Here is a 12,380-nt window from a genome sequence, read left to right as displayed (position 1 = left end):
TGCTTGTAAGTGGATTTTGCTCTTCCGCACAGTGAAATCCAGCTGCAAAGTGGATTGAAAGTGCATTATTCTGCACGTGCAGAAGGGGTCGAATTCGGCATTTTGCTCCACACTCAGTCCCCGGGGCCACACTCGGCCTTTACTCAATTATTTCGGCTCAGACTCAAGTCCACGCAACCGAATTGGGGGAAGCATTTCAACTGGGGGTGGGGGGGAGGGCAACTTGTGCTTGTAATCGACCATTTTCCACTCATGGGTCCACAGCAAAGCAGCAAATGAGAACCGCAGGCCAGGTTTCCGGCTGCACAGAGAAGCGCCTCCATTCCCTCCAAACCCCTAGGTCTCCCTGGCTGGGGCTGGCTGGAGAGGACCCCTCCCTTGGGTGCCCTGCAGGGTCTCTCTGAGGTCCAGAGACCCCGGGGCCACCCTCTGATTTTGAGCCCCCTCCCTGTAAAAAATATTACAAAGACATGATGAATTAAAACAAATTGCAAATCTTATCAACTGTTGAATAATGAACAATGGTAAAAATTTGAGGCCGTTTGCGAAATGTGGGGCAAAATAGGCTCCCCCAGCCCCCACCCTGTGGCAGGCCCCTGGCTCCCTGAAGGGGGGGGACACACACGGTGTGTGCGGCGAGGGGGAGCGTGCACATGTGGCTCCAATATACTGACTGGACCCCTCTTTCTGGTTACATGTGTGTTACCCACAGGCAGTGCGAGGAGCCCGTGGCTACAAGGGAGAGAAGGGAGAGCCGGCGGTCCTTGAACCGGTAGGTCCTGCGGGGGAGGGGGCGCGGAGACTGGGGTGGGGGCTCAAGGGAAGGAGCACGGAGCTGGCCCCTGGGTAGGACTCCCTATTGAAGGGGGGGCTGTGGGGTCTTCCCCCTTCAGGGCACCCACAAGCAGCCGGCCATTTTGTCCGCACTTCAGAGCCAAGGAGGTCCGTGTTTCCCCCAGAGTAGAGGAGCCAGACGTTGGCTGTGCAGACTGAGTGCAACGTCACCCTTTGCTGGAGAAGAGGGCGATGGGATTTGCACTGTCCCTGTGGGGGAGGGGCCCCCGTAGGGTAGCCACCGGAGCACCTGGGCAAGTGAAGTTCGTCTGCCACAGAAGAGCTCTTCTGCACTGAAAGCCAGCCTGGGGTCCTGGTTGAGAGCGGAGGACTCTGATCTGGAGAACCGGGTTTGATTCCTCACAACTCCACATGAGCAGCAGACTCTTATCTGGTGAACTGGATTTGTTCCCCTGTTCCTCCGCATGAAGCCTACCGGGTGATCTTGGGCCAGTCACAGCTCTCTCGGAACTCTCTCAGCCCCACCTGCCTCACAAGGTGTGAGAAGCTGGGATATACATCCAAGCTTTCTTCCTCACGAAAAGACTTAAATTTCCTTGAGTCCGGGGGCAAGACGCTCTGGGGGGTGTTGGAGCTTTGAGGAGTCAAGGATTACCTAAAATAAGTTCAAGCCTAGACGGGGATACCGAGTCCTTCTCTCCCAGTCAGAAGGTGGGAGGGGGGCGGCAAAGGAGGGAGTCAGGGATATGCAGAAGGCAAAAAGGATTCAGCAGAGGAGGAACCCATCGGGGCATTTTCCCTCTACCATTTCTCCTCTAAACCCCCTGAATCTACTTGATTCCTTTTTTTACCTTCTGCATATCCCTGACTCCCTCCTTTGCCACCCCCCCACCTTCTGACTGGGAGAGAAGTACTTGGAGACCCCCATTTGGACTTGTCCCTGATGAAGGAACCCTTGACTCTCAAAGCTCCTACCCCTGGTATCCTGTTGCTCTCTTGGACTCGAATCTAGCCGTGCCAATAAAGATGTTTTCACCTGCCAACAAAAACGCAGATGCTCGGCTATGGGAGGGGGCGTATCACATGCCTGAGGGGTCACCGCAGAGAAGCCCCTGCCTCCGGTGGCCGTTCCCTCCCCGTGTCATAAGAGAGGGGGCCCTGCAAATCAGGGCCTTGATGCTGGTCTTGGTTGGAAGGCACGTTTGAGTGGGAAGAGGTGGCCTTCAAAGAGGTTCTTCCGTTCAGTTGGGACTGTTACAACAGCCCACCCACCCCACAAGTGCCGGGAGCGTGTCTTCTCCGTAGGGGAGGGCGAGGAACTTGTCGCCCCATCTTACTTCAGAGGAATCCTGGCGCTTCATAAGTGCATAGGCTGACCAGACGTCCCGCTTTTGGCGGGACCGTCACGCCTTTAAACAATTTGTCCCGCGTCCCGCGGGTTCTGCAAATTGTCCCGATTTTTGGGAGGCTGCCGCACTGCCTTCTGGGGCGCAAGGCAGTGCGGCAGCCTCCCGCACGCCCGGCCGCAGGAGCGCCCGGCCTTCTGGGGCTTGCCGTTTGCTGCCCTGTCACGTTTGCCACAGAAGAGCTGTTCTGCACTGAAAGCCTGCACTGTCACAGGGTGGGAAACGGCAAGCCCCAGAAGGCAGTGTCCTTCTGCGGCTGTGCGCGCGTGCGCGTGCGGCCGCTTCCCTGTCCCAGATCACAAAGGTGACCATCTGGTCACCTTATAAGGGCACTGTGTGAATTCTGAAAGCTGATTTTTGTTTACTTCATGGATGACCCCATTTTTCTCCCCAATGGGGCCCCCGAAGTGGCTCCCAGCATCCTCCTGTGAGCTAGGTTGGACCAGAAGTCTGTGACTGGCCCAGAGTCACCTAGGGAGCTTCGTGGCGGGATGTGGATTCGAACCTGGATCCCCCGGATCCTGATGCCCCCACGCTGGCTCTCACGCTGGATCCACCCCTTTCAGGCATCTCTGAACATCTGGCTCGGACTGCCCGTCGTTGTCCCGGGATGGCGGTCGCCCTGGACTTCACCTTCTGCTGCATGTTTGTTTTTTACATCTATGCCCCGCCCACTCTCCCGAAGGGCCCGAGGCGGCTTTGCATAAAATAAATACACAATAAAGACATAATAAAAACAGGACGAAATCACAAATGCAGATATAAATACTGAAACCAGTTTTTAAACCAGTTAAATTGCAAGATGGCTTTAAAAAATCCTAATAGTCTAAGGGGGCAGGCGTGGGCATCACACTCCTCACATATTCTCATGAGGGTGTGGGGCTGAGATGGGGGGGACGCTGACCCTCGAGTTCTGGATTTCATGGCTACCTCTGTGGGGGGGGGTGTCAAAAGGTCTCTGGAAAGGCACATCAATCTGTGTGTGACCTCCCCCCCCCCCCCCCCGGTTCGTCAGCCAGGCTCAAAGTCTCTGGGGTTCTTTGCTTAGATGCTCAGAGCTTATCTCGGAATAGGCCTGCAATCGCAGCCTCATCTCTCGTGGGGTGGGGGTGGGGGTGGGGGGGTTACAAACAAGGGCCTCTTTCATGCGAAGTGAAAGAGAGAAAATGTGTTCCTGGCCATTGGGCGGCCAGAGGAGAAGGGGGCTGCCCGGCCGAATTGGTTTGGTAACCTCCTGTGTGGGCATCTTTCTCCCTCTTCCTTTGCAGGGAATGTTGGTCGAAGGTCCCCCTGGCCCCGAAGGACCCCCGGTAAGAGCCCGAGGGGGCTGTGCCACGTCTGGGGGGGGAGGGCGAGGGGGCTGGGGAGGCCTCAAACCCACCTCCTGGCTCCTCTTGTCCAGGGGCTGTGACTGAGGGCGCCTCTCTGGTCTTCCCTGCAGGGTATCAGTGGGCCGTCGGGCACCCAGGGCCCACCCGGACCTCCTGGCGACTCGGGCGAGCGGGTGAGTAGGGGCAGGACATTTCCACAGAGAGGAGTGCCACGTGGGCACAAGCAGGTGTGGAAAGGGGCCCCGGTTCCGTGATGTCAGGACAGGTGGGAGAGCCCCCCTCTTTGGGAGGGACTGGGGGTCAGGGGTCTCAGTTTCAGCCCCCGGCAGCACTTCCACTCAGAAGGACCTGGAGATGGGCGACAGGAAAGAGGCTTCTGCCCGCAGCCACGGGGAGTCATCCTCGGCTGGAAAGAACCACGCCCATCTCTCCCCAAGGCCGTTTTGTGAAGCTCCACGTTCTCACCTCCACGTGCTGCCTGCCTTCTGTGGGTTGCAAGAGTGGGCCCCGGATATGGTCTTGTGTCCTGCATGTCTCTCTTGCCGTGTCTGAGGAAGGGAGTGTGGAGTCCAGGCCCGTGGCCACGGTGGGGGCAGAAGGGGGCTGGGCCCCATCAGTCATCTGGCCTGCCCCTCATAAGAGCATAAGAAGGAGCCTGCTGGATCAGACCAGAGTCCATCTAGTCCAGCATTCTGCTACTCACAGTGGCCCACCAGGTGCCTTTGGGAGCTCACATGCAGGAGGTGAAAGCAATGGCCTTCTGCTGCTGCTGCTGCTCCTGAGCACCTGGTCTGTTAAGGCATTTGCAACCTCAGATCAAGGAGGATCAAGATTGGGAGCCATAGATCGACTTCTCCTCCATCAATCTGTCCAAGCCCCTTCTAAAGCCATCCAAGTTAGTGGCCAACACCAGGGTGAAACCCGTCAGGATTTTTTCAGGTGGTAAAAAAAGGAAGAGGTGAAAAGGTGTGAATCGCATCATAAATCTTCCCGATGTGGATTCTCTGGGCAACCGGCTAGAACTGAATTAGCAGTTAGCAAGGCTAAAGGGTCCCCATTTAGAAAGTGTGTGTGTGTGTGTGTGACATAGAATGTCTGAAACTTTTTAGGCACTTTTCTAACTTTTGGAATCCTGGCTCTATTGCATTGCTTATGAGGTCCCTCCTGCTAGTCAGTCATTGCTGGTCTGCCAGGCGCTGCTGGATCTGAGCGAGAGTTTCTCTTGCTGCTTCCTTTCTTAATGTTTTTCCTTCTTCGGCCCCCCGGCACACGCGGTCAGAGATGCCTCACCCCCACCCTTCCTCCGACAGGGGCCCCCCGGACGTCCCGGTCTCCCTGGCTCAGACGGCGTCCCCGGACCCCCCGGCACCTCCATGATGCTTCCGGTGAGCCCGGGACTGGGGGAGGGGGAGGGGGGTTCGAAGATTTGATGCCGGGGTGGGTGGGGTTGGGGTCCTGAGGCTGGGTGTGTGTGGTTCTGTGGGATGGGGCAGGTAGGAGGGGGTTGAATATCTGGGGTGACCTGGAGGAGGAGATTTCCGTGCTGTGCTCAGTTGCGGAGCTCAGAGTCTGGTCAAAAGCCAGAGAGGTCGAACTGGCCGTGGGGGAAAGTCTGGCGCGAGCCCCTGGAGCCGACTCCCAGCAGGGAACTTCCTGCTCCCAAGTCTGACAGTATCAAAGTTGCCTGTATGTTCAGCACAGCCTTTTGAACCCCTTCTGCTGTTGCCCAGCACCCTTTGAGACTTCCCTTGGCTGCCCAGAGAGCTTGGAGAGCCCCCCCCCCTCCGACTTTGGGGCTTTCTTTTTATAGGCATAAAGCATTTGTCCCACGGACAGAATCAACCAGCTGTTGTGGGTTTCCCGGGCCATGCGACTGTGGTCTGGTAGTTTTAGTTCCTGACGTTTCACCCGCAACTCTGAGCGGCCTCTTCAGAGAGAGGCGTGTCCCGTGGCACTGGGCCACAGAGAGGAACACATCTTACTGTGAGATGCCTTTAAAGGTGCCAGCTGTTGATGTGGGTGAAACTTTAGGAGCGAAGACTACCAAATCACGGCCCTGCAGCCTGGAAAACACACAATTTGTTTCTTGGTTAAGTGCGCGTCTCTCCCGCTGTGACGTGTTTATTCTCTCCTCCTCCTGTGATCCTTATGGCACCTCTGTGCAAGGGAACAAGGTCAGAGAGGCCAGCCAGAGCCCCGAGCATCCAGGCTGGGACCTGCAGGATTCCTCTCTGGTGGAACTCCCTCGCACAGAGACCGCCCGGGCTGAGCTAATTGCCAGAGGCGCATTGCTGGCGCCTGCAAAGCCATGTCCCATTCTGGAAGGTGTGTGGAGGAATGGACGCTCGAGGGCGCGGCTGTCGATGGGGTGTCCCTCGAGGGCCGTGGGGGCCGTTGGCTTGGAGGCGCTCCCAGGAGAGGGAGAAGGGTGCTTTTGGGAACACGGCGCAAGGTCTGTGCGACCGACCTGTGACCTTCTGGAGCTCCGCAGGGGAAGAAGCTGGGCCCCCACCCGAGGGTCCGTTTCCTCACCAGCGCTGAGCCCAGGCGCCGCTTCCTTGCAGCGGTCAACATCTATTCAAGGGAATGTAACAAACTTCCTCATCCAGTAAGAACGATTAAAACATCCGAGGCGAGAACTAATAGCAAAACCCAACGAGGCCTTGAAAAAGAAGAGGCGAATCTCAGGGTGGGCGCGGCCTCCCTTCCTCCGCCTCCTGTTTGACGAAACCCAGTGTTCCTCCACGTTTCCATCTCATGCCAATCAGTGGGCCAAGGAGGGGGCGAGGGGGCTCACTGCGCTCACAGGTAGCATTCACCGGCCAGCCTTCGTTTGGGGGCATGTTTGCTGCTATTGATCCCTCAGGCCTGCCACACACCCAATGTGCCCTGCACTCCGGCCCCCACGTTTCCAGGAGCAGTGTGAGTCACCCCCCCGCCCCTCCATGCACCACAGAGTTGGCAGGGAGCGAGCGGCAGGGTGGTGTGGTTCTCGTTTACATTCGGAGACCAGTCGCAATTTGTATGGCTATTCCAAATATGCAGGAACAACGGGCTATCGTCTCATGCCGTGTTGGCGTCTGCCTGGGTTGCCGGTGTAGATTTCATTTTTACACACACACCCCTACTGCCCACCTTCACACACACACACATACCCCGCCAATCACAGGTGTTAATTCAGTAGACAGAGGGAATCCTGTTCTTTTATACATCGTGGCACAAACATCAGTTACATTGATGGGAAACACTCCAGTACTTTTGGGAATTTGGTGAAAAACATTTACACGGACAAATCGCTCAGGTGCTGTTATTTCACCTGTTCCGTTTTCTTCCTCTCTTCCTTCCCCACTTCACCTATTATATTCTCTTTATTGACCCCCCCCCCCCCGCTGGAGTCCCCCCAGTTTCAATAAATATTGAAGGTTATAGAGGGAAGAGGGACCTACGTGGAGACGCACAAGTTGCCTCCAGAAGTCGAATGGGGAAGTCAGCCCAACTCAGATTTTAATTTTAAAGTTTTAAACTGTTTATTGTATTATTATGTCCTGTCTGATTGGAGGCTGGAAACCGACTTGAGCCATAAAAAGGGAAGGAGCGTGTAAAAATCTCGTGATGAATAAATAAATTAAAACGGGCCTGCCGCTTCGCCAGTTGAGGCAGCTCCCAATTTGGGCACCAAAAGAAATCTTTTGTCCACCGCAACGTGTCACAGAGTGGAAGCCCTTAAAACAGGGGTGGCCAACCTATGTTGCGCCAGATGTCCATGGACTACAATTTCCACCAATTTAATCACTTGGGGGGGAAATGCCTCCCACAGCTGCGGCGTTCTGCCAGTCTCCCAACTGGGCCTATTGTCGGCCCTGCACCATGGAGATCTGTGCTGCCCCCGCGCAGTGGCGTAATGCCAAGGGGGACCAGGGGGTACAGACGCACTGGGCGGGGTGTATGTGGCAGGGCGCGGGACGCATGGGATGCTCTGTGCAGAGCCAGCCTCCTCTTCCCCCCCCGAACCCCCGCGCTGGCCCCTGCAGATGGCTCGCCCGCCCGCGTCAGGTGTGGCAGGGCTGGGCGGCAAGTTCGGAAGGGGCGCAATTTCAGTTCTTCCCCTGGGCGCCATTTCCTGTAGGGGTGCCCCTGGTGCACCCGGAGATGTCAGGGGCCATTGGCAGGTGGTTTTGCCTCCTCCCCCCGCCCCGGAGATCCCAGATTCCCCCCAGTACAGCAGCTTCTCGTTTAAATCCATCCCCAGTCAGAGGGGACCGGATGTCACAAGAAGGGCCTGACGTGGGGGGAAGGCGTTTCCCAAGGGTGGCGCCTCGTGAGCACCGGGGGATTTGGGTGCCTTGTGTGGGATGGGGCGCCTTATCTGGGTGTTCCCCGTCGGGAACCCCCATGGGCTGCACCAGGGGCTCTCAAGGGGTCTGTCCCCCTGCACGGGCCTCGCTGCAGAGACCCCCGTGGGTGGAGGAGGGGGGGATGTGAGAGGAGGGGGCTTTTCCTGAGGAGTCCTCTGACGCTTTCTCCTTCTCTCTCTCCAGTTCCGCTTCGGCAGTAGCGGGGGGGACAAAGGCCCAGTGGTGTCTGCACAGGAAGCCCAAGCTCAGGCGATGCTGCAGCAGGCCCGGGTGAGTCTGGCGGGGGCGGGATGGCCAGGTGGGATGGGCGGGGGGGGGGAAGAGCTGGAGGTGGAGAATGAAGCCCCCCTTTGCACACGCACTTTCCCTCCACCGTCAGATGGTTGGATTTCCCAGCTAAAGCTGGACTAGTGACCTCCCCCCCACCCACCCCGGTCCCTCCCCACTGCTTTTTCCACACCCCTCCCTTCCTGCTCCTTGGTTCTAGGAAAGGAACTTCCTTTGCCTGAATATCCCTCACCTGCAGCAGGTGCCACCAAACACCCCCCCCTTTTTTTGACACTGCTGTGATCATAGAATCCTGGAATCAGAAGAGACCCCAAGGGCCATCCAGTCCAACCCCCTGGCCATGCAGGAAGACACAATCAGAGCGCTCCCGACAGAATGGCCACCCAGCCTCGCTTTAAAAACCTCCCAAGGAGGAGACTCCACCACTCTCCAAGGCAGTGAATCCCACTGTCGAACAGCCCTGACGGTCAGGAAGTTCTTCCTAATGTTTAGGTGGAATCTCTTTTCATGCACCTTGATGCAAAATTGTTTTCTTAGGAATTTTTTTCCGCTTGGTTTTGTAAAAGCTACAGAAATTGCACCAAAACAAAGCATAAAAGCTACGCAGAAATTACTTCCAACTCGCAAAAAGAGAAGAAGAAGATGTACTTCGCTTTTACTTTATTTAGATTTTTATCCCGCCCTACCCCGGCCAAGCCTAGCTCAGGGCGGCGAGCAACACAATAATCACAGTGTAATGCAACCCATGCAATCAAATCGGATCCTTTCTACTGTAATTTAAGCACAACCTCATAATGTTATAGTGTGACTAAAATGCTGGCATTGTGAGAGGTTCCTGTAAATATTTCCCGGGGCTTCAGGCGGGGCGAGCGAGAGCCCTCGGCTACCAAACTCCTCCTCCCAAACTTGTCGGCTGCTGCTCATCCATAGGGAAAAACGGGAGGGGGGGAAGTGGGGACAGTTGAGGGATATAAAAGGATAAAAGGGAAAAGAAAAAAGGGAAAAAGAGGAGAACGGGAAAGGAAAGGGGGTGGGAGGCGAAGGGGGGAGGCCAGGTCAGATGTCAAATCAGGGCCGCCTCCACCGTGGGCCTGTCCGGGGGGGGGGGGCCTGCAGAACCGTCCCCCCTCCCCCAGGGCCCCTCGTGTCAGACGGCAGAGAGATGCCGGGTGGACCGGGGTGTATGTTCAGCACCACCTTCTCCACAACACTTGTCATTTTGTGTGTGTGAAGGGGGCTATTTTCCTGGCGGTTTCTCCCAAGGGAGAGGGTTGTGGCTTTAGCCCATTTTTAGCCGTTTAGTTGTATCCGACCACTCCCTGCGTCGTGCGGTCTCCTGCCCCCTTCGCTCTCTCCTGGCTCCGTGCCTGCCTTTCGCAGTTTGAGCAAGAGGCGTCCTTGACCCCCTGGATGAACTGCCTTTGCTGTCTCTGTTCCCTATCTGTGCCGCAGATCGCTCAGCTATGCCGCCCAGCCTGCTCTCGCAACGCAGCTCAGCGTCTCCTTGTGCGCTCCGTCGGCCCTTCTTTGCAGGACGAGCAGAAATCTGAGATCCCACCCATAGTGCCAACATGACCCCCTTCATTTGAGACACACCCCCACAGGGACTCACTTTGCAGTTTCAGAGAGCGCCAAGGAGGGTTCGCTTTCTGTACTTGCAGGAAGAGGGGGAACGCTACCTTTTCGAATCTGGGAAGGAACGGACAGTTTCTTCACTAGAGCAAAATCCTCGTTGCCTCTGCAACTCCCCTCACTAGATCCAGTCATGTTGCAGACTCTGAGATTATACTAACTGCTAGGAAAACATGCTTGGCTGGGCAGCTACCCCCACATTTATGTGTGGAGTGGGTTCCGGAATGGCTCACCTCTCTGTTGGTCATCAGAGTCCCTTACAAGATTTGCTAGGTTCATGGGCAGACACCAGTGGCACACGGTGACACATCAGTAGTAAGTTTCAACTCAGAGGTCTCGAGCGAATTTCCCCCTCCCTTTTTTAACATTATGTGTCTTTTAAAAATTGAAGAAGGCAGCGGATGGGTGATAGATAAACAGGGCCCTTAAGACAACGGGAACATTAAGGGGGAAATTGTAAAAAAAGGAAGTTAAAAGAGTGAATATTTCAGTACGAATGGAAGTTTCTCCAGTGAAGACCTCTTTTGATGAAAGGCAGATTTTACACACACGGGGTCTTTCTGAGCTCTGCTTTTTATCTGTCTGATCGATAACCCCTCCCCTCTTTTTTTCCCTTGCAGCTGGCCTTGCGTGGCCCCGCAGGACCGATGGGATATACTGGCCGTACTGGGGCCTTGGTGGGTATGAACAGTGAGCGGCATTTCAAGGAAACCGTCAAGGGTTCAAAGGGGGGGTTAACACATTTGCATGAGACAGAAGCTTTGGTACCCATTGGGGACTTGTGTGTGTGTGATCTCTCTGTCTGAAATAGCTGTTGGCCCTCTTGAAAAAGATTGCCCCCAGACGCTGCCTCATTCTGCACTCCAGCCCAGCCCCAAAGAGTTGCACCTTGATTTCTGAAGATGCTGGTGGTCTGGAACATGCACAGATTCAAGCAGACAGGTTCCCCCCCCATCACCCCCCGCTGCCTCTTGGCATGTCCAGCACAGCTGCCTTGGAGTGCAGAAGGAAGCGATCTTTCTTAAAGGAGACATCCTCACCACTGGGCCTTCTGAATGCTCCCTCCTGGCTCTTTTCCGCGTCCCCTGAAGGCACGCATTGGCCATAACGGTTGTGTAAATCGCTGCTACAGAGAACTTCATTCTCCCATCCCTAATCTGGAATAGGGAAAAGAAACACCGATAGAGTGACTCTACTTTGTCATGAGGGTACAGCCAAGTTCCTTCTGACCTGCAGCTTCCTCTAGCTCAGCGGTTCCCAGCCAGCGTGGCAAAGCGGTTAAGAGCAGGTGGATCCTAATCTGGAGAACCAGGTTTGATTCCCCACTCCTCCGCCTGAGTGGCAGAGGCTTATCTGGTGAACCAGATGTGTTTCCGCACTCTGACATTCTTGCTGGGTGACCTCACAGTTCTCTCGGGACTCTCTCAGCCCTACCTGCCTCACTTTAAGGTGTCTGTTGTGGGGAGAGGAAGCCACCTTGAGCTTCCTTACGGGAGAGGAAGGTGGGGTATAAATCCAAACTCTTCTTCTTCTTCCATTTGCATACCCTTTGGCAACCCACTTTTCTAAAATTGTGACCCCATAGTAGAAACCCATTACATAACTTTTTCCACGTACCCCCCAAGCACAGGCTGGGAATGACTCCTCTCGGTCAGGGCAGCGACCGGGCCATTGTGGACATATTGGGTGACATCACATCTCAACATTTACCGTGCAGCCGATGTTTACGAGGTGGTTTACCACCTTCCCTAGTTGTCTGTGCTTTACCCCCAGCGAGCTGGGTACGCCTGTTGCAGACCTCCAAAGGCCGGCCGGCCGTGTCAGCCTTGAGCCGACTACCTGGCTTCTGCAGGGATTGAACTTGGGTTGTGAGCAGAGCTTGGACCCCTCTGTGCCACGGGGCTCGGGGCTTTCCCTAAGGAAGCACACCTTTTGTGCTAGCTCTGGTGGGATCGTGGCCGAGGGGGGGAATTGGGGGCTGAGCCCCCACCCCTGCTCCCCCCGTTCAGGATCAGATGTTTCCAACAAGTTGAAGGAATGTGGAGGCCTCCCTGGGGCCACAGCTGGGAACGGCTCCTGGCCCCCGGCTTCTGTTGCCAGAACGGGTTCGCGGGGGGCGGGGCTTGTTGTGTGCCGCAGAGGTAGCCACCGTGCATTTCTCTTCCAGGGGCAACCTGGGAGCCCTGGCATAAAGGGGGAGCCTGGAGACTTTGGCCCCCAGGTAAGAAGAAGACCCTCGGCTGCAGCCACGACTCTCCCACCCTGGGGCCACCCCCCAGACCTTCCTGCTCCGGCCGTTGTCTCTCCTGACCCAGAACTTCCCCCCCCCCCCCCGGCTCCTCCACTCACTCTGGAGTCCGCTGCAGACACCGCTGAGATTTAAGGGTGCTGCTCCTGAGCCACGGCACTTTTGCAGCTGAGCCCCCACAGTCACGAGGCCTTCAGTCCTGAGCTCTGTGCCCTGCTACGCCCCCCGGGTCCTCATCCTGCGACCCCCTTTTCCCTGTCTGGTCACTTCAGTGGTTGGGAGCCCAGCTAAGTTCCCCCAAGGAACACCCCGTGTCTGTCTCCCT

At 56.2% G+C, this 12,380-nt stretch overlaps 2 protein-coding genes across 2 annotated transcripts in view; one reads left to right on the top strand and one right to left on the bottom strand.

Annotated features, from left to right (window-relative positions):
- LOC125428777 (zinc finger protein OZF-like) overlaps positions 1-12,380 on the bottom strand; it is a 798,123-nt gene that overhangs the window by 275,099 nt on the left and 510,644 nt on the right. The gene's annotated exons all lie outside the window — the stretch shown is intronic.
- Positions 1-12,380, top strand: part of COL11A2 (collagen type XI alpha 2 chain) — a 79,638-nt gene that overhangs the window by 19,726 nt on the left and 47,532 nt on the right. Inside the window, exons 9-15 of the mRNA XM_048490833.1 lie at positions 713-772; positions 3,470-3,511; positions 3,643-3,705; positions 4,843-4,917; positions 8,071-8,157; positions 10,428-10,484; positions 11,975-12,028. Of these exons, the coding sequence (XP_048346790.1) occupies positions 713-772; positions 3,470-3,511; positions 3,643-3,705; positions 4,843-4,917; positions 8,071-8,157; positions 10,428-10,484; positions 11,975-12,028 (438 nt within the window). The remainder of the gene's footprint in view (positions 1-712; positions 773-3,469; positions 3,512-3,642; positions 3,706-4,842; positions 4,918-8,070; positions 8,158-10,427; positions 10,485-11,974; positions 12,029-12,380) is intronic.

Source organism: Sphaerodactylus townsendi, linkage group LG03 (assembly GCF_021028975.2).
Source record: "Sphaerodactylus townsendi isolate TG3544 linkage group LG03, MPM_Stown_v2.3, whole genome shotgun sequence".
In the NCBI taxonomy this organism is placed as follows: Eukaryota; Metazoa; Chordata; class Lepidosauria; order Squamata; family Sphaerodactylidae; genus Sphaerodactylus; species Sphaerodactylus townsendi.
This window is presented reverse-complemented; position numbering and strand designations above follow the sequence as displayed.